Source organism: Mesoplodon densirostris, chromosome 19 (genome assembly GCF_025265405.1).
Source record: "Mesoplodon densirostris isolate mMesDen1 chromosome 19, mMesDen1 primary haplotype, whole genome shotgun sequence".
NCBI lineage: Eukaryota > Metazoa > Chordata > Mammalia > Artiodactyla > Ziphiidae > Mesoplodon > Mesoplodon densirostris.
The window spans coordinates 62,165,739-62,189,135 of NC_082679.1; the positions used below are offsets into that span (position 1 = coordinate 62,165,739).

At 54.3% G+C, this 23,397-nt stretch overlaps 1 protein-coding gene across 1 annotated transcript in view; it reads left to right on the forward strand.

Moving 5' to 3' along the window:
* Positions 1–1,543: 1,543 nt before the first annotated feature.
* CRISPLD2 (cysteine rich secretory protein LCCL domain containing 2) overlaps positions 1,544–23,397 on the forward strand; it is a 66,895-nt gene continuing 45,041 nt past the window's right edge. The window contains exons 1-3 of the mRNA XM_060083470.1: positions 1,544–1,679; positions 18,322–18,627; positions 21,896–22,014. Coding sequence (XP_059939453.1) covers positions 18,388–18,627; positions 21,896–22,014 — 359 coding nt within the window. The 5' untranslated portion in view covers positions 1,544–1,679; positions 18,322–18,387. The remainder of the gene's footprint in view (positions 1,680–18,321; positions 18,628–21,895; positions 22,015–23,397) is intronic.

Here is a 23,397-nt window from a genome sequence, read left to right on the forward strand (position 1 = left end):
TTTTATTTTATTTTATTTTTTTTGCTGTACGCGGGCCTCTCACTGCTGTGGCCTCTCCCGTTGCGGAGCACAGGCTCCGGACACACAGGCTCCGCGGCCATGGCTCGCGGGCCCAGCCGCTCCGCGGCATGTGGGATCTTCCGGGATCGGGGCATGAACCTGTGTCCCCTGCATCGGCAGGCGGACTCTCAACCACTGCGCCACCAGGGAAGCCCTAATATGAGTTTTAAAAAGATAACTATTTTTTATCTGCATTTGAGCTGCACCAAAATCTTCAAGAGCTTCCAGTTTTCTGAATTCGTGTCACACATGCCTGGCCAGTCACTGAGATTCTTCCCTTATCTTTGCCCCATCCCTGTCCACACGCCCTCCCCGCCCCGTGTGCTCTGACCTGTCCGGGTGCCCCAGACTCAGATCCCCGCATAGCACAGGGGCGGGTGCAGAGTGAGTGGATGGGAACTGTGTGGGGGGAGTCGATACTGAGTGGGCTGATTCGGTGTCTTCATGCAGGAATAAGCTACGTGGTGAGGACAGGCTCCATCTCGCCCTTGGGTACCACCAGCACACAGTAGGTCCACACTATGTGACTGAGTGGGGAGCTCGGGGGAGTCCTTTAGCTCCTGCAGCCTTGGTTTCTTCCCCTGCCAACAAGGGCATTGGCTTTACATCTCTCAAAGGCAGTTGCTTCTGGCTCTCAATTGATTAGAGTGTTAAACTGCCCTGTCCTCCGGGGACTTGGGGGCACTCGCTTTTCCAAGCCTCAGTTGCCCAATCTGTGAAATGGGATCATTTACATCTCACTGGATTCCTGTGAACCTGTAGTGGAATAATGACGGTAAAGTGCTTACTTAGCCTGGACCTCGGCTTTACTGCCTTCATCCAGTAAGCTCTTCTTGTCTTCATTCGCACCCTGGAAATTGTGTGTCTCTGTGTGTGTGTGTGTGTGTGTGTGTGTGTGTGTGTGTGTCAGGGTGGCAAGAGTGAAGTTTTCTATCCACGCGTAGAGGATGGAAATAAATTTAGCAAGTGTGTATTCTGCACCATAGTTGATGGAGCCCCCGCCCTTCCTGATTTCATTTGCTGCAATCCACGGGAGATAGCTTCCCTTTTTCCATTTTCCAGTTGAGCCGCAGAGAAGTGGAATTTGGTAAATTTGCACATCCCTTGTGGAAAGTGCCTGGCATCGCGCTGGTTGCATCGTTAAGCTGTCAATGGAAACGATACTTTTATGGTCATGACGAGAAACTGAGCGCGTCCTCCTCTTGTCAAGCCGAGTTCTTTGGACGCGGGTGGTCCCGCCCTCCCTGCGACGCCCCCGACCCGACCCCAGGCGCGCGGCCTCCGGGTGTCCTCAGGGCTCCTGGGGTGGGGCGAGGCCGGGAGGGGCGGGGCCGGTGGGGTCGGGGAGGACCTGGCGGGGCGAGGCCGGGAGGACAGGGGCGGGGCCGCGACGGCGCGGCCCCATCAGCGCCGCCGACCGCTGCGGGGCGTGGCCCCGGGGCTCCGGGCAGCCTACAAGAGGCGGTGCGCAGGGCCCTCGGACCCACTTCATCTCTCGGCGGCAGCGGTGTCCTGTGTCCCGCGACCTGCCCGCCGCGCCCGCTGTACCTGTGCTGCCGCTGCCGCCGCTCCACTCAGAAGACGCCGGCGAGGAGGTGACTGGAGCCCTGCGGAGGGAGGTAAGTGTGACTTAAATTGTGCTCCTCTCTGCGCTGTACGATCCGCTCCCGCAGTCTCCGAGGAGCTGAAATAGCCAGAGCAGACGCCGTCTCTTAGGGCTTACTGTGTGCAGGCACTTAGCTGAGCGCGCCACCTGCATCTCAGAACCATGCTCGGCAGCATGCCCGTCCACAGATGGAGAAACTGAGGCTCAGAGAGGGCAAGGTGCCTGAGACCTCACGTGCTGGAAGCTGGGGAGCCAGGACTCAAAGGCTGTCTGACCGCAGAATCGTGCTCCCTGAGGCTGTGTACTCCTCCCTCACCTGTGCAGTTCGCTAGCATCTGTTGCGTTCCCGTGTACACAGTGGGCGTCAATAAATAGAAAGCTGATGGTGTGTATGTGGCAGGACTTCGAATGTGTCCTGCCCACGTGTGGAGGGCCGGGGTGATCCTAACGGCGTGTGCGTTCTGCCCGGCAGGTTGACAGGGCCACGCCCCTTTATGATTTTGTTTGGAGCAGACCTTCCAGGTAGTCTTCCTGAGGGTCAGAGAGGTGAAGTGTCCAGGCAGAGCGGAGGCTGGGGCCCAGTTCTGTCTACCTCCAAAGCTCCATATGGCTGTGGGTGCGTCCAGGCGTGGGGCATATCAGAGTTCCTACAGGTTTGGGAAGAGTTCCTGGGTCTCTTCAACCAGAGTGGATATCTGCATAAACTTCTTGTGGGGGGACGGCTGGGAGCTGAGGGCTCAGCTCTGGGGTCTAGGAGATCTGCAGCCCCAGGTGGAAGAGCCAGGGCGAGCCCCTCGTGCAGTGCAGACCCAGCACCTCCCTTGAAAGGGCTGGGCTGGTGGACAAGCCACGAAGGGCTTAGCTGACGCCTGCTCATCGAAGTCCGATTTGAATGGGGTGTATTTTAGCCAGAGGTGAGTTACTCCTCTGGTCAAAGAGAAACAGCTGGGAGTCTGGCAGGTTCCCAGCTCAACTTCCAACCAAGAGTGGGCTTGTGAGTTTCTACCTTGAACCTTTGGTCTCCTTGCCCGGGCAGAATAGGGTGAGCCTGCCTTCCCCAGTGGGGTCAGGACACCAAGGGTCTAGAGCCTGACAGATGAGAGACCGTGTGAAGGACAAGGTGAAGGCCGTGCCCCCTTCTCCAGATAGACCCAGAGGGGAACTCTCAGGGCTCTTTGTCTTGTGCATCTGATTTTCTGTTTCTGCCCCTGATCTGGCTGTTTGCATGGGGGGCAAGGAGCAGAAGGTATGGGAGCTGTGTTGCTGGTGTGCTGGCTCTGAGGGCCCTTGCCGTCCTCTTTACCTGCAACACACCTTTACCTGCAGCACAAGGCCTCTGGGTTTTCATTACAGATGAGGCAACCGAGGCTCAAAGAGGTGAAGTGCTTGCCCGAGGTCCCCTAGCTTGTGTGTGATGTTGTCCCCCCAGGTCTCTCTGTCTACTTACCCTACACACTTAGCGGCTGGGTCCTGCCTCCTTTAAGGCACTTCTCTGCCCAACTGCTGACTCTACGTCTGAACCTGACCTTCAACAAGGAACCGTTTCATTTGAGAAATTTTCACACGTGAAACAGCAGCAGAGTTGAGCCCCAGCCTCGTCCCTGATGACGCAGCCGGGGAGGAGAAGGAAGAGAGTGATTTTGATTTTTACAGTCTCTTAAAAAACGGGAGTAGGAACAGTAATGATAGCATCTGTAATCCTACCAGCAGCTGACATTTATCTGGCACTTACTGTGGCCCAGATGTGCCTGGGGTTTTACATGGATGACCTATCCTGCTGACTCCTTTATGAGCTGGACTGTCCTCCTTTTTACAAGGAGGCAGTCGAGGCTCAGAGTGACTAAGGTATGTACCCCACGTGACACGGCCAGAGCAGGGAAGAGCTGCCATCCTGGCTGGACCCCACCCGAGATCCTGGAAGAAGATGCCAGTCCAGTGGGTGGCCACAGGACTGTCAACGCAGAGCATGCTGCTGCGCAAGGCTTCTGCCATGTGGGCTCTGAATCCCTGGCCCCGGTTAAGGGTGGGCGTGGAGAGGGGCTTGGGATCCACTCTGCTGACAGGTACCTGTATCAACGTGCAGAGGGCCCCGCTGGGGAGCCCAGAGCAATGCCAGCTGCTCCCACAGTCCTGCGTCTGGAAAGGAGAGCTGGCTTGATGGGGAGGGGCTGGAGCTCAGCAGAAGAGCATGAGCTTCTGAAAGCCCCCAAACTGCATCCCTCCCTCAGAGACCTCACGTTGGCTCTCTGGGGTTTGTGGTAGGTTGCATTTGAAAACTGGCTTTTAAAGGCAGGACCCCCAAATGCCGACCTCTTTGGCCTTGTGGGAGCTGGAACATTTCTTTTCTCTGTCACCAGAGTAATTTACTGCGTATGGGAGGTGCCTCTGTGTCTGCTTGCTCCCGACCTAGGAAGCTTTTCCCCCCCCCTTTTTTTGCAGACTCACTGGTTTTTGATCAGTCCCAGATGTGCAAACCCAGCATCACTCAAAGGGGCTCATGGCTTGTCAAGAAAGGAAAATATAACACAGACGTCATTTCATTTCATGTTCAGTTCACTGAGCTGAATAGCTTCTCAGACCTTCATGGGATAGGGCATCTGGAGCCCCTCATAAAATCCCAAAGGGAGCACACTCTGTTCTGGAACAGGGAGGGTCAGGCAGATCTGGGTGGTGGTTGGTAGGGCCAGCCATGCTCTTTTTTCTTTCTTTCTTTTTTTCCTTGAAAAAAAAAGGTTTTATTGTGGTAAAATACTCATCAACGTAAGATTTACATTTTAAAGTGCACAGTTTGGTGGCATCTAGTACATGAACGATGTTCTGCAACCATCACCGCTGTCTAATTCCAGAATGTTTTCGTCATCCCAAAAGGAGCCCCCATAACCATTATTAGCAATCACTCCCCACTCTGTGCTCCCCGGCCCCTGGCAACCGCTCATCTGCTTTCTGTCTCTCCGGGTTTGCTTATTCTGGGCATTTCATGTAAATGGAATCCCACAGTCCGTGGCTTTCTGTGTCTGGCTTCTCTCACTGAGCATAACGTTGCCAAGTTCATTCATGATGTAGCCTCTGTCCGTGCTGCATCCCTTTTTATGGCTGAGTACTAGTCCAGTGTATGGATAGACCATCTTTCATTTATCCCTTCTTCCACTGGTGGAAGTTTGGGCCATGTCCACCTTTTGGCTACTGTGCATAATGCTGCTACTCACATCTGTGTACACAGTTTTGTTTGTACACCTGTTTTCCGTTGTTTTGGGTCTACCCCTAGGAGTAGAATAGTTGGGTCACATGGTATTAAGGAACACATGTCCCATTTTCTTGACTTCCCTCTGGAAGAAACATCAACTGAGATCATCTCATTCAGAAATGAGAATCTGGCACCTGGGTGTTTGGGGGGCGGTGTTCACAGCTCCCCTGCCTCCGCACCAGGAGAGCAACTGACAGAGATTCCTGTCGGAGATGTTGCCCCGGGGGAGCTCAGCTTTCTACCCCAGGCTGTGCAGTTGTGGGTACTCACCGACAGACACCCCCTCTTCAAGGCTGTAGGGATAGACAGTTTCTCATGATCCAGCCCGAGGGAGATATATCTTCTCTGATTGTCTCAAATGCTGTGTCAGCTTAGACAGAAACCACAGATTTAGGGGAAAAAGAAAAGTCCTAATGAGGATTATGCAACTTTTGGGCCATCATTTTTAAAAAATATAAATTATGAAATCCCACATTTTCAGTACAAGTTTCTGGATCGCATCCCACAGTGAGTACAGAATGGTGAAATCCCAGAAGGGAAAAGAATCCAACTTCCATTTTGTTGGCAGTCAGGTGGTCCCAGAATGGACCCCGCCCTGAGGTTCTGTTGTATTGAAAACATCCTGGATCTCTCTAGAACTGGGAACTGGCATTCAGCTGGCAACTGCTGAGGCTGACTTGGTAAGATCCTAGAAGTCCTTTTAGAGCAAAGAGGCAGCGTTCTCTGGCAGGGAAAGGTGACTTGGGGCGGGGTGTTGGGGGGTACACCAAGGGGAAGGACCAGGTATGTGCAAAGGCCTGGAGGAGGGGAGGGGCCTGGCACCCTGAGAATGACCAGAAGCTCAGGGTGTCTGGGGTCTAAGGGTCACTCAGGGCGGAGGAGCCTGCCCTGTGGTGGGGTCAGCTGTACTGAGCTTGGATTTTCTGCTCTGGGCTGCGGGGCACAGGAGAGTCACGGGGTGGCCTTTGTACCTGAGAACAGATCACTGTGGGATGAGCAGTATCCCCCAAAGTGTGGGGAGCCCATCCTGCTGGTCCCCGAGGTGACTGAGCGTGTCTAGTGACCCAGCAGCAAAGACCTCCCACCGGGCGCTGTTCTCTCCTCTGTGTCACAGCAAGGCGACCATCTCAGGGGGTGCCTTCTGCCCTGAATGCCTCCCCACCCTGACCTCGCTACAACAGAGAGCGCCCTCTACAGTGAAGCCCCTGGCCCCAACTCTCTTCCGTTTTCCTCGTGTTCCGTTTTACTCCAGCCTCAGGTTCTCTGCACCTGCTGATGAGAGAAGTTTCCCTTTTTAAAGTAAGTTTCTTTGAACCCCCAAAGCAAGCCAACTTCAATAAAATACGAAGTATGAACTAGAACAGGGAGATGGTAGGAAGGTGGGCAAAGCTTGGGGAAGGGGGTGTGCCAAGGGCTGGAGTTCGGGAAACACTGGTCTAAGGTGCAGCGTGAGAAGATTTGAGAGGCTGTTACCACCTAGAGCAGCGGTTCTCAAAGTGGGGTCCCCGGACCAGCAGCGGCTCCCGGGAGCTCGTCCGAATGCCGATTCCCAGGCCCTGCCCCAGGCCTCCTAAAGCGATGGGGGTGGGGCCGGCTATCTGCGCTTTCACGTGGCTGCCAGCACTTTCTGGTGCGGGCTCCAGGGTGGGACCCATTGCCCTGGAAAGCCCAGAAGACTTGCCCTGGGCCCGGGCCCCAGAATGAGGTGGGCGGGGCTGGCTGATGGGGGCGGAAGGTTCTGTTTACAGGGCCTGGTGTGACCAGAAACAGGTCACATGGCAAGAATGGAGCCAGTGGCTTGGGAGCTAGAATGACCTCTTCTGTCCAGAGCCGAGGCCCCTGAGAACAGGCTCTTGATGTGTGCCTAGGACTTTCTTCTGGAAGAGCGCTCGGCTTGTTGGCACCCGTTGCTCTGGGGCCCTAGCAAGCGTCCTAAGGATTGCCGCCTTTTCCTTCAGCCTGTATTTAGAGCCCCGTGTGCCCAGGAGCTTGTGAAGTCTGTCTGTTGTAACCCCCGGGCGGCCCCTGTGAAAGAATGGGTTGTTTCCTTCCCAGCATTTAAAATACATCTGTGTGTATGCACGTGTCCACTGCACTTCTCCATCCCACCCCCAAACCGGCTTCCAACACAGCCAGTCTGTTCTCATGGGGGAAGCACAGGCTGCTGTAAAAACACTGTGTATTCCCGGGAACCTTCAAGGCCGGGCTTCCCGGGGACTGAGATATTTTCAGCGTTGGCATCGCTGGACAAAGTGCCCTTCAGACTGGGGATGAACTGGGTGGGCCCTGTCTGGGAGAGTCGGTGTCTGGCCCAAGTGGGAGGCTCTGGCAGCATGGAGCTTTATCTGGGCTCCAGCACCTTCAAGTTCACTTTGAAGGGCTGTAGGAGACCAGGCCCCGGACTTGTCTCACTGCTGAGCCTCCTGGGGAGAGCCCTGGAGGATTTTCCCTTGCATAATCTGTTCTCCAGCTCCTCTGGAGAAGCCGTTCTTCCAACAGAAGCCAGAACTTCTTTAAATGTCTCTTAAACTTTTTATTAAAGTTCAACATGCTAGAGAAGAATGCACATGCATTCGTGCGTTGGGGGATGAATTTTCTCCAAGTGCACAAGCCCGTGCTATGGCCCCAGAGCTACAGAGCCTGACCGTCCCCCAGGAACCCTCCCATAGCCCCACCTCCGAGAGTAACCATTTCCGGACTTCTGATGGCATAGGTTTGTTTTGCCTGGTTTTGAACTTTACATAAATGAACCATGCATGTTTCATCACTGGAGTCTGGCTTCTTTGGTTCAGTGTTATGTCTGTGAGCTTTGTCTGCAATGCTACATCTGCCAGGTTCTCAAAGCATAAATCAGACCCTGTCACCATCGGCTTCATCTGCCCTACACCCGACACCCGACACGCGCGCGCGCGCGCACACACACACACACACACCCCTCTTTGCAATTATGCTGTAAAATTTTTATTGTTTTTATTTTATGGCCATGCCGCATGGCATGCAGGATCATAGTTCCCCAGCCAGGGATCATACCTGCACCCCCTGCAGTGGAAGCACAGAGTCTTAACCACTGGACCGCCAGGGAAGTTCCCCCTCTTTGCATTTAGAATAAAATCCTTGTCATGGCCCTCAAGGCCCCCGGCTCCTTGGCTCTGCTTGCCTCTGTGACCCCATTTCTCCCCGGCCACACTGGCTTTGCACCCCTCCTTGGTCAGGCCAAGATGGTGACCATTCTCAGAGCCTTCCTCCTTGCGGTTCCTGCTGCCTGGAGTTCACCCCAGCCAGGGTGGTCCCTGCCTCTCCCTCTGCCCAGCCTCACCATCCCATGTCCCAGGGCTGTCTTCCTCCAGCCTTTGTATGTCTATTTGCTGCGATGTTCCCTCCCTCCCGCCCCCCCCCCCCTCATTCCTGGGGACAGAGTCTCGTTCACTGGCCTATCCCAAGGCCTCCATGGCCACCTGAGGGTTTGCCCTGGGGATATTCATCTGTGAAGCAGTGTGAAGATTCCAGAGCCTGCTGCTACAGAATTCTTGAGCTTGGTTCAAGGCTGTGACTCATCCTTGCAGGTACCACCCAATACCAATGAATCATGCATTTCAGGTGGGAGGCTGGTCCAGATGCTGTCAGCCTCATAGCCTGGAGCAGAGATGATCTGGGATGCCCGAATTCACCCAGGAGGAGGAGGGAAAGAAAACAGTCATTAAACACCGGTAAATCCTGGGGCTCTGCTGCTGAGCTCTTTAGAACCACTATCTCCATACTCTGCAAATCCTCCCCCAGTCCTGGGAGAAATTCAGGGCTTCATTTTGCCCATGAGGAGTTGGAGACTCCACGAGGTTGAGGGACCCTCTGGGCAGCACCCGGCTCAATGCTGTGGAGTCAGGATTCGAACCCGAACCGGGGTTGACCCAATGTCCACGCTTATCGCCGCTGCCTCCTGGGAGTCCTTGATTTCTTGTCCTTTGGAGGTGGAGGTTTCCTGCCATTTATGTGAAGCTTTGCTGGGAGCATTGTTTCCAAGGAAGCATCCACACATCTGCAAGAAGGGAGAAAGGGGCCCCAGGAGTTATGTACTGGGTATTTTAAGAACATAATAATTTATTATCCAGTCACTTTAAAGTGGCTTCTCTTATAATCTTGGCTTGCACTGAACAAACCTGGTTTTTAGTTCTTTTTTTTTTTTTTTTGCACAGAGTAGATTAAGTAAATGTTTGTTAAGCGAGTGTTCTCTTTTTGTTCAGAATTGTGTATATTCTCAGCATAGTATTTAAAAAACGGAATGGGTTTTGTATATTGTATTTGTTCAGTTAAGCATCCCGAGATACTGCCCTGTGTATCCCATAAGGACGTATCTCTGGCTGAGGGGACAGGAGGAAAGAAAGTGCCTGCAGCGGGGGGGGTGGGGGGGGCGACATTTTTGTTAAGCCTAGTGTCAATCTTTGTGGGGTTGAGGGCAGTGCAGTTGGCAAGGGAAGGGAAGGCCTGTTTCCTCCATTGTCCTGCCCTAATTCTGTTGAGAAGGGTTTAAGGAAAACTGGCTCCAATGGAGGAGGGAGATCCCCACCCCTGGGGTGTCTGATACTTACCCAGTCCTGGGATCTGCCTGAGACAGGCTGGGGTGTCCCGCCCCCCTCCTCCCAGCCACCACTTCATTCCTGGAATTTCTGGGTGGTTTGTGGGTCTGACTCTGCTCTGCCCTTGGCCTCGCTCACGTTTTGAGTTCTCCTTTGTGCTTCTGAAGAAGAGCGGAGGCTGGGGCACCCCGGGCTTGGGGGTTAGCCTCGGGGTCTCTCTCTGAGTCCGGCTGACGTTGGGGCACAGGTCAGAACTGTCCTGACGTTTTGGAGAGCAGGATGGGTAGGCGGTCAGAGTGTGGCAGGCTCCTCGGCATCGTCCGCAGGCACTCTGTGTGACCGTGAGCAAGCTGCTTGTCTGTGTTGAGCCTCAGTTTCCTCATCTGTAAAATAGGGATCATAATGCAGTGACCCCATCAGTCTGTGCAGAGGGTGAAATACGAGATGCTGGGAGTAGAGAACCCAGAACAATGTCTGCCGCTTCGCCCTCACTCATCACGTGTTGGCTGGGTTACTGGGGATAAGTGTTTGCTGGGCAGTTAATACGCGCTGAGGATTCAAGTTGAATAAGACCCAGTCGGCCAGTGCTGTGCTGGAACTGGCCAACTGGGTCATGCTGGCTTGTACCGGCTTGTCCCGGCTTGTGAGAGCCCATGGTTAAGTATTCAGAAAAGTTGTGGTTAAGTTTCCGAAAAGTTCAACCCAACCATCATTTTTTTTTTAATTGTATCGTTGATGTACAATGTACAATCATTGTATCGTTGATGTACAATGTGGTGTAAGTTTCAGGTGTACAGCACAGTGATTCAGTTATATACACATATATATGTATATACACCCGTATTTTTAGATACCTTTTTTTTCCCTTATAGGTTATTACAAAACATTGAGTATAACTCCCCGTGAACACCACCAACATTAAATGTTATATAAACTTACAGTGAAAAAGTCTTATTTAAAACAAAGATAATAAATACTCAAAACTTAGCGCATCCTTTTTTTTTTTTTGCGGTACGCGGGCCTCTCACTGTTGTGGCCTCTCCCGTTGCGGAGCACAGGCTCCGGACGCGCAGGCTCAGCGGCCGTGGCTCACGGGCCCAGCCGCTCCGCGGCATGTGGGGTCTTCCCGGACCGGGGCACGAACCCGTGTCCCCTGCATCGGCAGGCGGACTCCCAACCACTTCGCCACCAGGGAAGCCCAGAGGTGGAGCTTTGAAATAATGTGATGAAGAAAGAATAGCCTTTTCACTGTGTTCCCTGTTATTTTGTTTTGTTTTGTTTTGTTTTGCGGTACGCGGGCCTCTCACTGTTGTGGCCTCTCCCGTGGCGGAGCACACGCTCCGGACGTGCAGGCTCAACAGCCATGGCTCACGGGCCCAGCCGCTCAGCGGCATGTGGGATCTTCCCGGACCGGGGCACGAACCCGCGTCCCCCGCATCGGCAGGCGGACTCCCAACCACTGCGCCCCCAGGGAGGCCCTGTGTTCCCTGTTATTAATTCCAGCCTTCCCCCAATCCCTCCAGACAACGCGTCTGTGGAGCATTTAGCATCACCATCACTACTGTCATAACCAGTGTACTATTAGCCACAGACCACGTAGCGAACCCTGTAATATTGTAACACTCGTGTTCCTCATCTCCAGCATTCCTCGTACCACGGCTCGTCCCTTGACCCCAGCCTGCCCCCTCCCCTGCAGGCTGATCCATCCCTGCTCAGCAGTGAAGACTCAGCCGCAGGGTCGTTGCTTTCTGGAAGCCTCCTGGAGGTGAATCACACCTGCAGACCTGTCAGCCTTGTTCACCCACAGAGGCGCCAGCGGTGGTCAATAAATATTTACGTCGTGAATGTACAGACCTCCTCGTCCCAACGAGGTCAGAGACTGGCGGTTCAACGGTGAGCAAGGCGGACAGATCTGGGGCCATGATTACGCAACGACCCTGCAGTTGAGTCTTAACCCACGAGCCGGATTTCATTCATCAGCGGGCCCCGGGCGGGGGAGGGGCAGGCTGGGGTCATGGGATGAGCCGCGAGAACAGCATGTGCAAAAGCAGAGAGCTTGGCACGGTCTTGGGGCTGACGGCTGGCAGGCTCCGTCCTAAGAGTCATCTTTCTGGCAGGCTTTCTTCAACATAGGCGAAGGCAGCCCAGGCGGGATGACATGGAACTCCAACCACGTTCTCCTTCTTTCTCTCATTCCTGAGAGTTGAATCTGGTGGCAGCATGCCCCAGGAGTTAGCCCTCGAGGAGACACCTGGCTAGACGGGGGACATGCGGGGCTGTGGATGCCCTAAATGTCCCCAGAGCCTTGGCCACGGTAGAAGGGTGATGGCAGAGCTGACGTCGCAGCAGCCACTGCTCAGAGTTCCCCACGCTTCCAGAAAGCTGGATTTCAAGCCTTGGTTCCACCTCAAACCAGACCCACACCCTCACAGCTACCACGTAACGTCTCCTGGGCTCAATCTTGTTTTCCAGAAAATGGGGTAGAAAACAGCCAGAGTCCAACTGCATCTGAAAGCTGAGGCCGTGCTGCAGGAATCTGACCCCAGGTTGGGTCTGGCCGTTGACCGTGGGGCTTGAAAGCTTTCTTGGTCCCCTCCCCGCCCCCTGGTATGTGCTTATGGGACCCTGGCGCCGTTATCTTGTTTGTGGTCTCCCAGGCTGGGTTTTGCAACTGGGGCCAAGGAGACGATGTCTCCCAGACAGCGTTTCTGTGAATTGTACGGCCGTCCACGTGGGTGTTTCGGGCTTTTGGCAGGAGGCCAGGGACAGAGCGTGGAGAAGAGCTTCTCGAGAAATGAAGCTTGCGTTTGGCCACCCTAGGAGAAAGCGGGGACAAAAGTGCAGAGCTGGAGAGTGTGGGCCTCCGTCTCCAGGAACCGAATGGAGCTTGGGTCGACCCCCTGAAGTGTGAGCACCTCGGGAACGTGAGGAGGGCTGGAGGGTGCCCGGCAGAGAGGGTCCGTCAGTGCGGGCGTCATATTTTAGTCAAGGGTGCGTCAGCAGATAGAGACTGGGTGGGTGCCAAGCCCCATGACGGGGAGTATCTTGGTGAAATGTCACTGTGATGTAAAGGTTTCATTCCCCTGGGGGCAACAGATGGATGCCTTCTCTACAGCATCACTGTCTGACCTGGGGTGGGGCACGGTGCCTGTCTCCACTGAGCCCCACTATCCACGCAGGAAGCAGAGAAAGGCAGGGAGGGTCGCAGTGAGTGCTGGGTTGTTTGTGGGCGGCCCTCCCCTGTGTGGGTAGTGACGGGAAATCTCCAAGGAAGCCCACCCCTCGGGAAGGCACGGTGGCATTGAGGAAGGGGCTTGGAGGTCAGACAGAGCTGCGTTCCAGCCCCAGGTTTTCTGCTTGCAGGTGTGTGACCCTGGGTAGGTTCCTGACACTCCAGGGGCCTCAGTCTCCTCACCTGTAAAATGGGAGCAATAGACCCCAAACCTCTGAATCATCGGGAGGGTGAAGTGAGAAATGCAGCAACGGGCTTGTGGTGGGTCTCCCTCCGTGTAAGCCCCACTGGCCTCCCTGGTGGGGGCCTGTACGTGTCATTGGAAAGCCCCAGGTGGTGGTGGGCAGTGTGTGTGTCTCATTGGGAAAACTTTTTTTAAAATTTATTTTATTGAAGTATAGTTGGTTTATAATGTTGTGTTAATTTCTGCTGTACAGCAAAGTGCCTCAGTTATACAAATATATATTCTTTTTCTTATTCTTTTCCATTATGGTTTATCCCAGGATATTGAATGTAGTTCCCTGTGCTCTACAGTAGGACCTTGTTGTTTATCCATTCTCTGTATAATAGTTTGCATCTGCTAACCCCAGACTCCCACTCCACCCACCCCCCCATCCCCTGTACCCCTTGGCAACCACTAGTCTATTCTCTACGTCTGTGAGTCTGTTTCCTTTAAATTGTAGATGGAAAGGGGGCTGAAGTGCTTTTTCCCTGAGCTCTTACCGAGCCGTTTCGGCAGTGGAAGCTGAATGCCAAGGGGCTGAAGGCCAAGGCGGGCTGGCGTGGCCCCAGCGAAGTCGCCTCGGCTGGTGGGCTTGTGCTGTGACACAGCGCCGATGGCCACTGCCCAGGTTCCAGCCATGATCCCACCCTTGGCCTCCCCATTTGCCTCTCTGTTCCTCCCTTACCCGCTTCCATACAGCTGCCAGTGGGATACTTAGAACATAGTTCTCCTCACTTATTATCTGATGCTTGTATTAGTTTACTAGGGCTGCCAGGATAAAGTACCACAGACTGAGTGGTTTAAACAACACAAATTCATTTTCTCACACTTCTGGAGTCTGGAAGTCCAAGATCAAGGTGTCGGTGGGGCTGGTTTCTTTTAGGCCTTGCTCCTTGGCGTGTAGACGGCGGTCTCCTTGCTGTATCTCACACTCTCGTCCCTCCGTGTGTGTCTGTGTCCTAATCCCTTCTTCTTATAAGGACACCATTCATACTGGAGCAGGGCTCTCCCATATGACCTCGTTTTAACTTAACCACCTCTTGAAAGACCCTCTCTCCAATACAGTCACAGTCTGAAGTGCTGGGGGTTAGGACTTCGACATAGGAATTTGCAGGCCACACAACTCAGTCCAGGATTCTGTTTTTTTCCCCCTGTGTGCCAGCCCAGTGCTGTGCTCTGGAATGTAGATGTGAGATGCCAACCCTGTTGCTGTTACAATTCTGCTTAAATCTTCAGTGTTCTCCTGTGGCCCAAACTTAGCAGAAGCCATCAAGGTACAGGTGTTGCCCCCTCCCCAGCGTGGACCCCACCAACCCTCCCTGAGCTGCAGCCAGGCCAGACCATTTTCAGACCCAAAAGTGCCGCCCAGCACCATGTCCCGAATGGCCCAACCCAAGACAAGTTGGTGTGGTCCAGGCTAGCGACTGTCTCAAGTTGGAGAAACCACTTGGAGAAACGCCTCTTTTCACTTGCGTTTCTTCCCATGGGAAGGTTTGACTAAACCCCATGGTTGGGAATTCCCTGGTGGTCCAGTGGTTAGGACTCCGTGCTTTGAGTGCTGAAGGCCCAGGTTCAATCACTGGTTGGGGAACTCAGATCCCGCAAACCACACGGTGTGGCCATAAACAAACAAACAAACAAACAAACAAACCCCATGGTTCTCCCAACTCTGAAGCTCCAGCCGAGGCTTTGTCTGTTGTCTCCGGAACCTTGGAGGGAAGGACCCGTCTGCGGCCCATGGACCAAGCAAGGCCCTTGAATGTTCAGAGTGAAGGCGGCTGACCAAGTCTTCTGGAGTAAGGTCACCCTTGTTCAGGAGAACATGCCGGGAGAATGCACTTGGAACCAGCAGTGGTTTCACTGTCCTTTCATGCTTTGGCATTTTGCTTTGTTTTATTCATTAATATTTAAAAAAATTTAAAGTAGACAAGTCCAAAGGCTAGTATGCACTCACCTCCGAGGTCCGGCCCCAGAGGACACCCTCGTCTGGTGACTACATCACATTCCTGCCAACTCAGCCTGCCCACTCAGTGTGAACGGAGCTTACACTTTGCCATATTTGCTTGAGAATTTTTTTTTTTTTGATAAATTTATTTATTTATTTATTTATTTTTGGCCGCCTTGGGTCTTTTGCTGTGCGCAGGCTTTCTCTAGTTGCAGGGAGCGGGGCTACTCTTCGTTGCGGTGCGTGGGCTTCTCATTGTGGTGGCTTGTCTTGTTGCAGAGCACGGGCTCTAGGCGCATGGGCTTCAGTCGTTGTGGCACGCGGGCTCAGTCGTTGTGGCTTGCGGGCTCTAGAGCACAGGCTCAGTAGTTGTGGCTCACGGGCTTAGTTGCTCCACGGCATGTGGGATCTTCCTGGACCAGGGTTCAAACCCCTGCATTGACAGGTGGATTCTTAACCACTGCGCCACCGGGGAAGTCCCGAGATTTTTAATAGAAACAATATGTTAGACATAAAGGTGAGTTCCCTCATATTCTCCTTCCCGGTTCAGTTTCCCTCACCCTGGCATCATCTACCACCATGAACTTGGTCTGTTCAGTCCTGCTTTTACCGTACAAACACATGCAGGCGCACGTACACACACACACCATATACATATATGTACATACATGTATAATACATGTGTGTATAATACACACATATACACAGATGTATGTACATATACACATATCTATAAACTATACAGGGTATGGTTTATATGCCTTAAAACGCACACAAATAGTACCATTAGCGTAGTATTCTACAACTTGCTTTTTTAGCCCAACGTCAGATTTGAGCTTTGTTTATGCCAGCACTCACAGAGCTCCAGGTCATCGTTTTTACCTGCTGTATAATATTCCTCCCACACTGACTCACAATTCATTTACCCATCCCCCTACTGAGAGTCGTTTGAGCTGTGCCCGTTGGTGATTTAAACCAAGCCCAGTTTAGTTGAGTCATGTAAGCAATTCCTATTTCATGCCTTTTGGGGTGCCCTGCCCCTCGGGATGCTGAAGAGTAAAGCAAATCGGGTGTTGCCGTGACGCCCGAGTGGACACTCCGTGATGTCGATCCCGCTCCTTCTTTGTCCTAAATCTTAACCCAGCGTCAGTGCGTTTTGGCATCCTTTTCAGCCTGGCCTCTGCAGCTGGGAAATGCTCGTATATGGTGGTGTGACTAAGCAGGGAGACGTCAGGGACCCTGAGAGCATCTGCGTTTCTGGCTTGATCCCCGCAGGGCGAATGAGCACTCAGAAGTCTCCCACCGTCACCCAGGTCCCTGAGGCTCTGCCCCAGAGGGAACTCCTCGGGAGGGAGGCCACATCTCACCCACTCCAAGGAGTCAGGCCTCCCCCTAGATGGCGGTTATATTTATCTGAAGCGTAAGCTCGGTCAGGACCCTGGAGAGTTTCCAGGGCTGGAGATGGGAACTGCCGCGTTCCCATAGCTCCTCCACTGCAGCTGTGCCTCCTGGGATGCCCCGGACGCGCCCTTGAGGATGTCCTCCTCCAGCTGCCAGCTTGCAGCCCCAGACCACGCGCCCGGTGAAAACCCAGCTGTTGCCGGTATAGGAGAAGACCAGAGGGGCCACCCGGGGTTCCAGGTGGGTCAGCGTCCAGGCTTGGCTGCCTTTCCCCCCCTGGAACCCCTCCCTCCAGCTCCCAAAGCTGTCTTGTCAGGCCTGTCCCGCTGGGTAGGGGCTGTGGGTTTCCTCGCCTGTCGCCCAACTGGGAGCTCCCTGAGGCCAGGACAGTGCCCTTTTCATCTTCGTGTCCCAGCGCCCAGCACAAAATAGGTGTCTAATAAAGGTCATTGGGTGACTGACTGCCTTTCCTTGGGAGTAAAGCAGAGGCAAGAGGGTGAACGAACACACTCATTCAAGCCCTGCCTTGTCTTCTTGGACCAGACAATAAGCCAGGAGGGAGACCATGCTTTGTGACTTTTAGTGTGACCCCATGGAACCAGGGTAGCACGATGGAAAATCCTGGACCCTCAGAGACACCACACCTGGGTTCGAGTCTTACCAGTAGAGCGGCCTTGGGATCAGCACTCAAGCCTCAGCCTCCTCACCTGTAAAATGGGAGTGATAACAGGCCGACCTCCTGGGTTGTCGAGAGGACTGGAAATGACATAATGAGGTGACTGGCCCACACAGATGCTCAGGAAGGGTTCTGGGAAGGAACACAAGGCACAGCGGAAATTCACCTAATAAATTAACTTCGGACCGTGGAATTTTAAAATTCCTAAGTGTGTTCCAAGGCTAAGGCAGCTTTTCCTAAGACGCTAACTAAGAAAGGTTAGTGAGCGGCGTTATTTGGGAAAAGGGCCTGTAGCCCAAAGGCAAGGAGGGATCATCAAGGTCCTTGCTGGGTCATAAAGTGAGGGGTTCACCGCAGTCGGCACCGGGGGTCTCTGAGAGGGGTGAATCCCAACCAATGTGACCGCGAGGCCGTGCGCCACAGCCCCCAGCCCAGCACGTGTCAGGGTTAGGGTTCCAGAACTGCTCCTTGGGAAGTGCAGCTGCAAGATGGGCCCTGCAGGACCGGGAGTCCCAGCCACCATCTTCTGTCCCCTTGGCCCTGCTGATGCAGTTGTTGGGTACTAATAACCCATATGAACCACTAACTTAGCAGCCAACAGGGTGACACCCGGCAGTGCCTGTAATGGGCTCATTGTCAGACAGAAGCTGCCTGCGGGAGGCTGCACGCCAGGCTGTTTAGGGGGTTTGCCAGGCAGGGATGAGATGAGAGTGGGTACACAGATACCCCTTGGAGGTCCTCTCTCTTTCCACTGTCACTTTCTCCAAGGAGCAAATCGGCAGAGTGCACGGCTGGGTCCATGGCTGGGTCCTGGGAGATTGTGTCGTAGTGTGTGACGGTTACACGGGTGGTGCCCGGTGGAAGGGCCGTGATAGGTGGGGCCTCATGCGGTGATGGGTCTGGGGATGCCTCACCGTCGCTTTGGGAACTGAGTCTTACTTCACAGGGACCAGGAAGTTTGCCGTTCAACGTTGGTTCACGGCACGTCCTTTCGTGATGTGAAATGACTTCAGCAATCTCTTTTGGGGGCAGGAGGTTGACCTTAATTCAGGCCGTAGACCCACCGCAGTCCTCAATGAGTCTAAATGCTGACTCAGAGTGAGAATAGAAGGCGCCATGAGAAGTTGAGTCCAGGAGAGACCGAGCCAGGATGTCCCATGTGTCATCAGGCAGCTTGCCTTGCTGGAGACCCTTGGCTTGAATCCCAGCTCCACCACTTCCTGCCTGCGGGACCTTGGTGGTTTAGCTTCTGTGGCCTCAGTCTCCACATCTGCAAAGTGGGGAGAATGACATCCGATCCGGTCAGTGCCGTCGTGGGTTTGACACTGACTGACTTCTCCTGCCGCCCTCTGCTTCTTTTCAGAGCACACGAGCACCTCAGGAGCCCAGGCCACCCTGTCATCCCAGCCCTTGCTGCCAGCGTGGAGCCATGAGCTGTGTCCTGAACGGCATTGTGCCCTTGGGGCTGGTGCTGCTGGTCTGTGGAACCCAAGGCTTTTTCCTGCCCAATGTCACACACCTAGAGAAGCTGCTCAGCAAATACCAGCAGGACAGACCCCACTCCCGGGTCCGGAGGGCCATCCCCAGGGCGGACAAGGAGGAGATCCTCATGCTTCACAACAAGCTGCGGGGCCAGGTGTCACCACCGGCCTCCAACATGGAGTACCTGGTGAGCGCTGGGGCACCACAGGGGCTAGCCCCATCAGTGGGGGGAGGGGTGGGGGATGGCAGCCTTGGGGACTCCTGGTGAGAGAGGGCCCCCTGCCTCTGTTCTGGATGCCCTACCCGATCAGCACAGGCTGCGCCTCTCTGTAGCTCAGCCCGAGCTCTCGGCCCTCCTGGAGGGGGAGGGGGAGGGGGAGGGGGAGGGTCAAGGGCCGGACTTTGGTGAGTCCGACCGCAGCTCTGCTACGTCTTCACTGTGTGACCTTGACGTCTCCTTAGCCAATCTGAGCCTCAGCGTCTCCTTTGGAAATCCCACCTCATGTGGCCCCCTGTGACCATCTAACAGCATATGTGTTGACTGCCTGGCACAGATGCTCAGCCCTGGGGCTGTGCTGTTACCGCTGTCCTTGTGTCACCCTTAGCTTCACCCCACTGTTTAGCTGCGCCTTCCGTCTGAGTAGCGAGGGGTGGCCGAGTCCATGAGTGATGGGGTGTCTGCTGGGGAGGAGGAGTAGAGAAGGGACAGTGGCGGGTCCCCCGCGCGTCTGGACAAGCCCCGCATTTCAGAGCAGAGGGGGCAGCTGGCTCCCCGGTGCACGTCCCCAGCTCTGCCCTCACTCATGTGTCTCCGTGTCCCATCCCCCCAGCCCTGTGAAACGGGCGCCGTGGTATCCCCCCACTTTATAGACTGGGAAACCGAGGCCCGAGGTCACACAGCTGTAGAGGCGGAGGCGAATGCTGACCTGGGTCCGGCTGAGTCCAGGACCCGTGCTCGTGTCCCCTCTCCACGCTCAGTTTAACCTTCCCCCCTACCCCGACCCCACCAGCCTTTTCCATCCTCTCTTGATTATCGGGGCAGCCTCAGCCCTGGAGTGGGGGCGGGGGCCGTTTCACCTCCCATCTTGCCCTCTTCCGGCCCATTCTGCTTCATGGTATCTCAGGATTGGAGCTGGGATCTGGCTCCTTCGGTCTCAACAGCCCCTCTGTGGGGGAAGTAGAGCCTTTAGGGGTGTTGTTGAGGCCGCCTCTGAGCAGGGGGCCTCGGGGCGGGGCTGGCAGTCCGAGGCTTAGCACCATCCCCTCCCTCCCGGCATCCTCCGCCCAGTGCTGCCCGGCCAGTCTCCACCCAGACAAGTGGCACTGGTTTGAGAAAGCGTCTCAGAGTCATGGCTTCCTGCTCGGCCCTGCTTGCTGGGGCTTCGAGCCACAGTCCTTTGAAACAGGCTCAGCACCGAGAGGTGGATTTTAACACTCCAGAAGTTAAGATACCCCATTTTGAGGTTTTATGAGTGGACAGGCTCTGGAGCCAGCCTGCCTGGGGTTAGGTAGCTGCCACGTGCTAGCTGTGTGACTTTGGCAGATTACTTAGCCTCTCTGTGTTTATAATTTCTCACCAAGCACAATGGGGGACGACAAAAATACCTTTCTCACAGAGTTGTTTGGAGGAGTCAATAAGATAATGCATGATACTAAATAAATGTGAATTATACTGTTGCTATTATTTTAGTAACCATTATTTTAGTGGAATGGGACCAGCGCTTGGCGGCAGCATGCAGAGCAGGAAGATCCCCCTTGGAAGCTGGGTGACCTTAGGCAAGTTACTTAACCTCTCTTAACCTCAGAGGTGTTTGTTTGTTTGTTTATTTTATCTGCAACGATGGAGAGAGAAAACATACCTCCAGGGCTTGTTCAGGGAATTAAATAAAAAAATGGTGCTAATGTTCCCTGCAGCGGGCAGGTGTTCAGATGATGACTGCCCTGGCGGGTGCTTGAGAAAGTTAACTTCCTTAATATCCAGGTACCGTTGACGGAGAGCTACTTTGCTGCTCATCTGGGGGCTCCATGCCTCCTCTCGTTCAACCTTCCCCCAAATCCTATTCCAGGTACCATTCGCCCATTTAGATAGGGAAACAGAGGCACAGAGAGGTGAAACCATTTGCTTGAAGTCACACAGCCAGCAAGAGGCAGAGCCTGGCACCACCCCCAGGTTCACCTGACAAGAACGAGACCTAACAAGAGCCCCTCACTGCCCCCCCCTCTGAAGGTGGGAGGTGCGAGCTCTTCTCAACAGGCCTGTCTCCCACTGACTGAGTGTGGCCCCCGGGGGTTGTTGACCCCCTGTTTCAGGCCGTGCTTGGGCACTGGAGAAAGATCCGAGGCAGAAGTGGTACAGGGTTTGGTGGGCGCTGAAGGTGGGGCATGTCGGCAAGAAACCCAGAATGTCCCCTGCAGCTGAAATGGGCTGTGACCCTGGGCCCCCCGAGGCGACTGCCCTGGGGCAGGACTTGCCCCTGGGTGTTGAGGAGTCGCAGTTATCTTGGCCAGAAGGAGACAGCGAGACAGGAGGAGGAGAGGGCAGTGGGCAGCTTCCATTCAGGGGTCCTACAGTTGGTTCAACCAGTCTCCTGTTCCTGTTCCTGGATGGTCCCGGGGCTCTGCCTGGATAGGCTTTCAGTGAGCAACTACTGTGCGCCAGGGCTGGGGCTTCCCAGAGCGAGGGACAGCCCCTGGCTGCCCATGAGCTGGAGCATCTTACCCGAGACTCTGGGAGGGGGGCGGGACAGCCGCTGGCTCGCAGCTGGGAGGGCCGCTTGGCATCTGTTCCTCTGCAGAAGAGAAGTGACCCTACTTGCCTTGTTCACTGTGTTCTTTCTTGAGGAGTTATGTGTGCTCCCTGGGCCGGCTGGGAGGTAAGAGGGCTGCAGATTCTTTGGCCCAGACCCCTGACTCAGGGAGGGCTGTGCCGGAGGGGAGCAGGACTGGGCGAGTTGAAGGCATTTCTTGCTACCTAAAAAAAATATATATATATATATACATATATATAATGGTAAAATATACGTAATATAAAACTTAGCATTTCAGCCATTTTTAAATGCACTATTCAGTGGCATTAACTACATTCACACCACTGTGCAACCATCACCGCCATCACCGTCATTCATCTCCAGGATATTTATTCATCCTCCCATTTCACAGATGAGGAGACTGAGGCTGAGAGAAGGGACTTGCCAGTATCCCCAACAAGTTAGGGGCCGAGCAGGTGCTCTGAGGATCGGGGCTCCTCTAGGTTCTTTGCTGACCGGCCGCTTCCCACCTCCCGATCAAGGAACCCATCGGAGACATGCACGAAGTCCCTGTGTCTAGTGTCGCGGAAGCCGAAGCCCAGCCCTCGGGGTCTCCCAGGGCCTGAGCTGGGGGCGTCTCTGCAGTTTGGGTTCTTACACCCACCCCTGACCCTGACCTCCTGTTGCCCATTTCTCGTCCCCCTGCAGACCTGGGATGAAGAGCTGGAGAAGTCGGCGGTGGCCTGGGCCCAGGAGTGCATCTGGGAGCATGGGCCCCACAGCCTGCTGGTGTCCATCGGGCAGAACTTGGCCGTGCACTGGGGCAGGTAAGAGCCGCTGTGACCCCCTACTTGTGAACAGGGGTCTCACTCACGCCGCCAAGCCTTCAAGGCCTTGACAGTGTCTATTAAATGTCGCCCACGGACCTTCCCCCAGGTCAACCGGGCCACATTCCCGAGCATCAAAGCCAGCTGGCAGCCCCTCCTGGGCTGGGGGCTGTGGTTGCCTTAGAGGAAATGGACAAAATGTCTTCTGACCGGTTAAGACTCACTGACCATGTGCTGTGCACACGAGTCCTCCGAATGGGGGCCCGGGGGCCCAGGGTCTGCTTTCGTTGTGCCGCACTTATTGAAAAGTTGGCCTGGACTGGAAACAGCCCCTCAAAGTACAGGTCAGGGTTTGCTTGCCTACAGCCGCCCATTTACTCTATTTCCAGCTCTTTAAGCGTGGAGTGTACTGGGGCCACGAGCAGCTGCATTTTCCTTTAGCCAGTGCCCTTCCGGGAAGGACCCGGGCAGGTGTCACCATGGGTCCAGGGGTGTGACTTCGTGGAACCACAGCAACCCAGCATTCTCCTCTGCTTTTTATGAAAAAGTCAGTCTTGCGACAGCATTAAGAGAAAATGTCTAAAGGGAACCAAACCCATCGAGTCACTGCCCCAGTTCAGCAATTTGCATGTTCCTGGGCTTCTGGGCTGCATCTGGCTCTGGGCCGGCATGTTTTCACGTAGTTGTAATCGTGGCCAGGACAGCGGTTAATTCTTTTTTTTTTTTTTTTTCCTTCTCATACGACATCAAACAATTTTCTGTTACATAGTTGTCAAGGTTATCGCCTCGTCAAGGCTGCCTGTGGGCCACGAAGTTGACAGACTGGAATTTAGCCATTCTATTTTTTTTTTTAATTAATTTATTTATTTGTTTTTTGGGTTTTTTTGGCTGTGTTGGGTCCTCATTGCTGCACGTGGACTTTCTCTAGTTGAGGCAAGTGGGGGCTACTCTTCGTTGCCGTGCGCGGGCTTCTCATTGCAGTGGCTTCTCTTGCTGTGGAGTGCGGGCCCTAGAGCGCAGGCTCAGTAGTTGTGGCGCACGGGCTTAGTTGCTCCGCGGCAAGTGAGATCTTCCCGGGCCAGGGATCGAACCCGTGTCCCCTGCATTGGCAGGAGGGTTCTTAACCACTGCGCCACCAGGGAAGCCCAAGCCATTGCATTCTTGTAGCTAGGTTTTTTTTTTTCTTTTCCCCCTTGGCTCATTTGAATGATTTCAGTAGGAAACCTCTGAGGGGTAGGACTGATGAGTCCCAGGACACAGAGACTGTCCCTCTTCTGGATGAATATTGCCAACTCACTTTACAAAAGAGACCCTCTTCTGAAGACCCCTCTGCAGCCAACTGTTCTCTTTCCAAAACCACCCCAGCCTGGCTGTGAGGTTCCA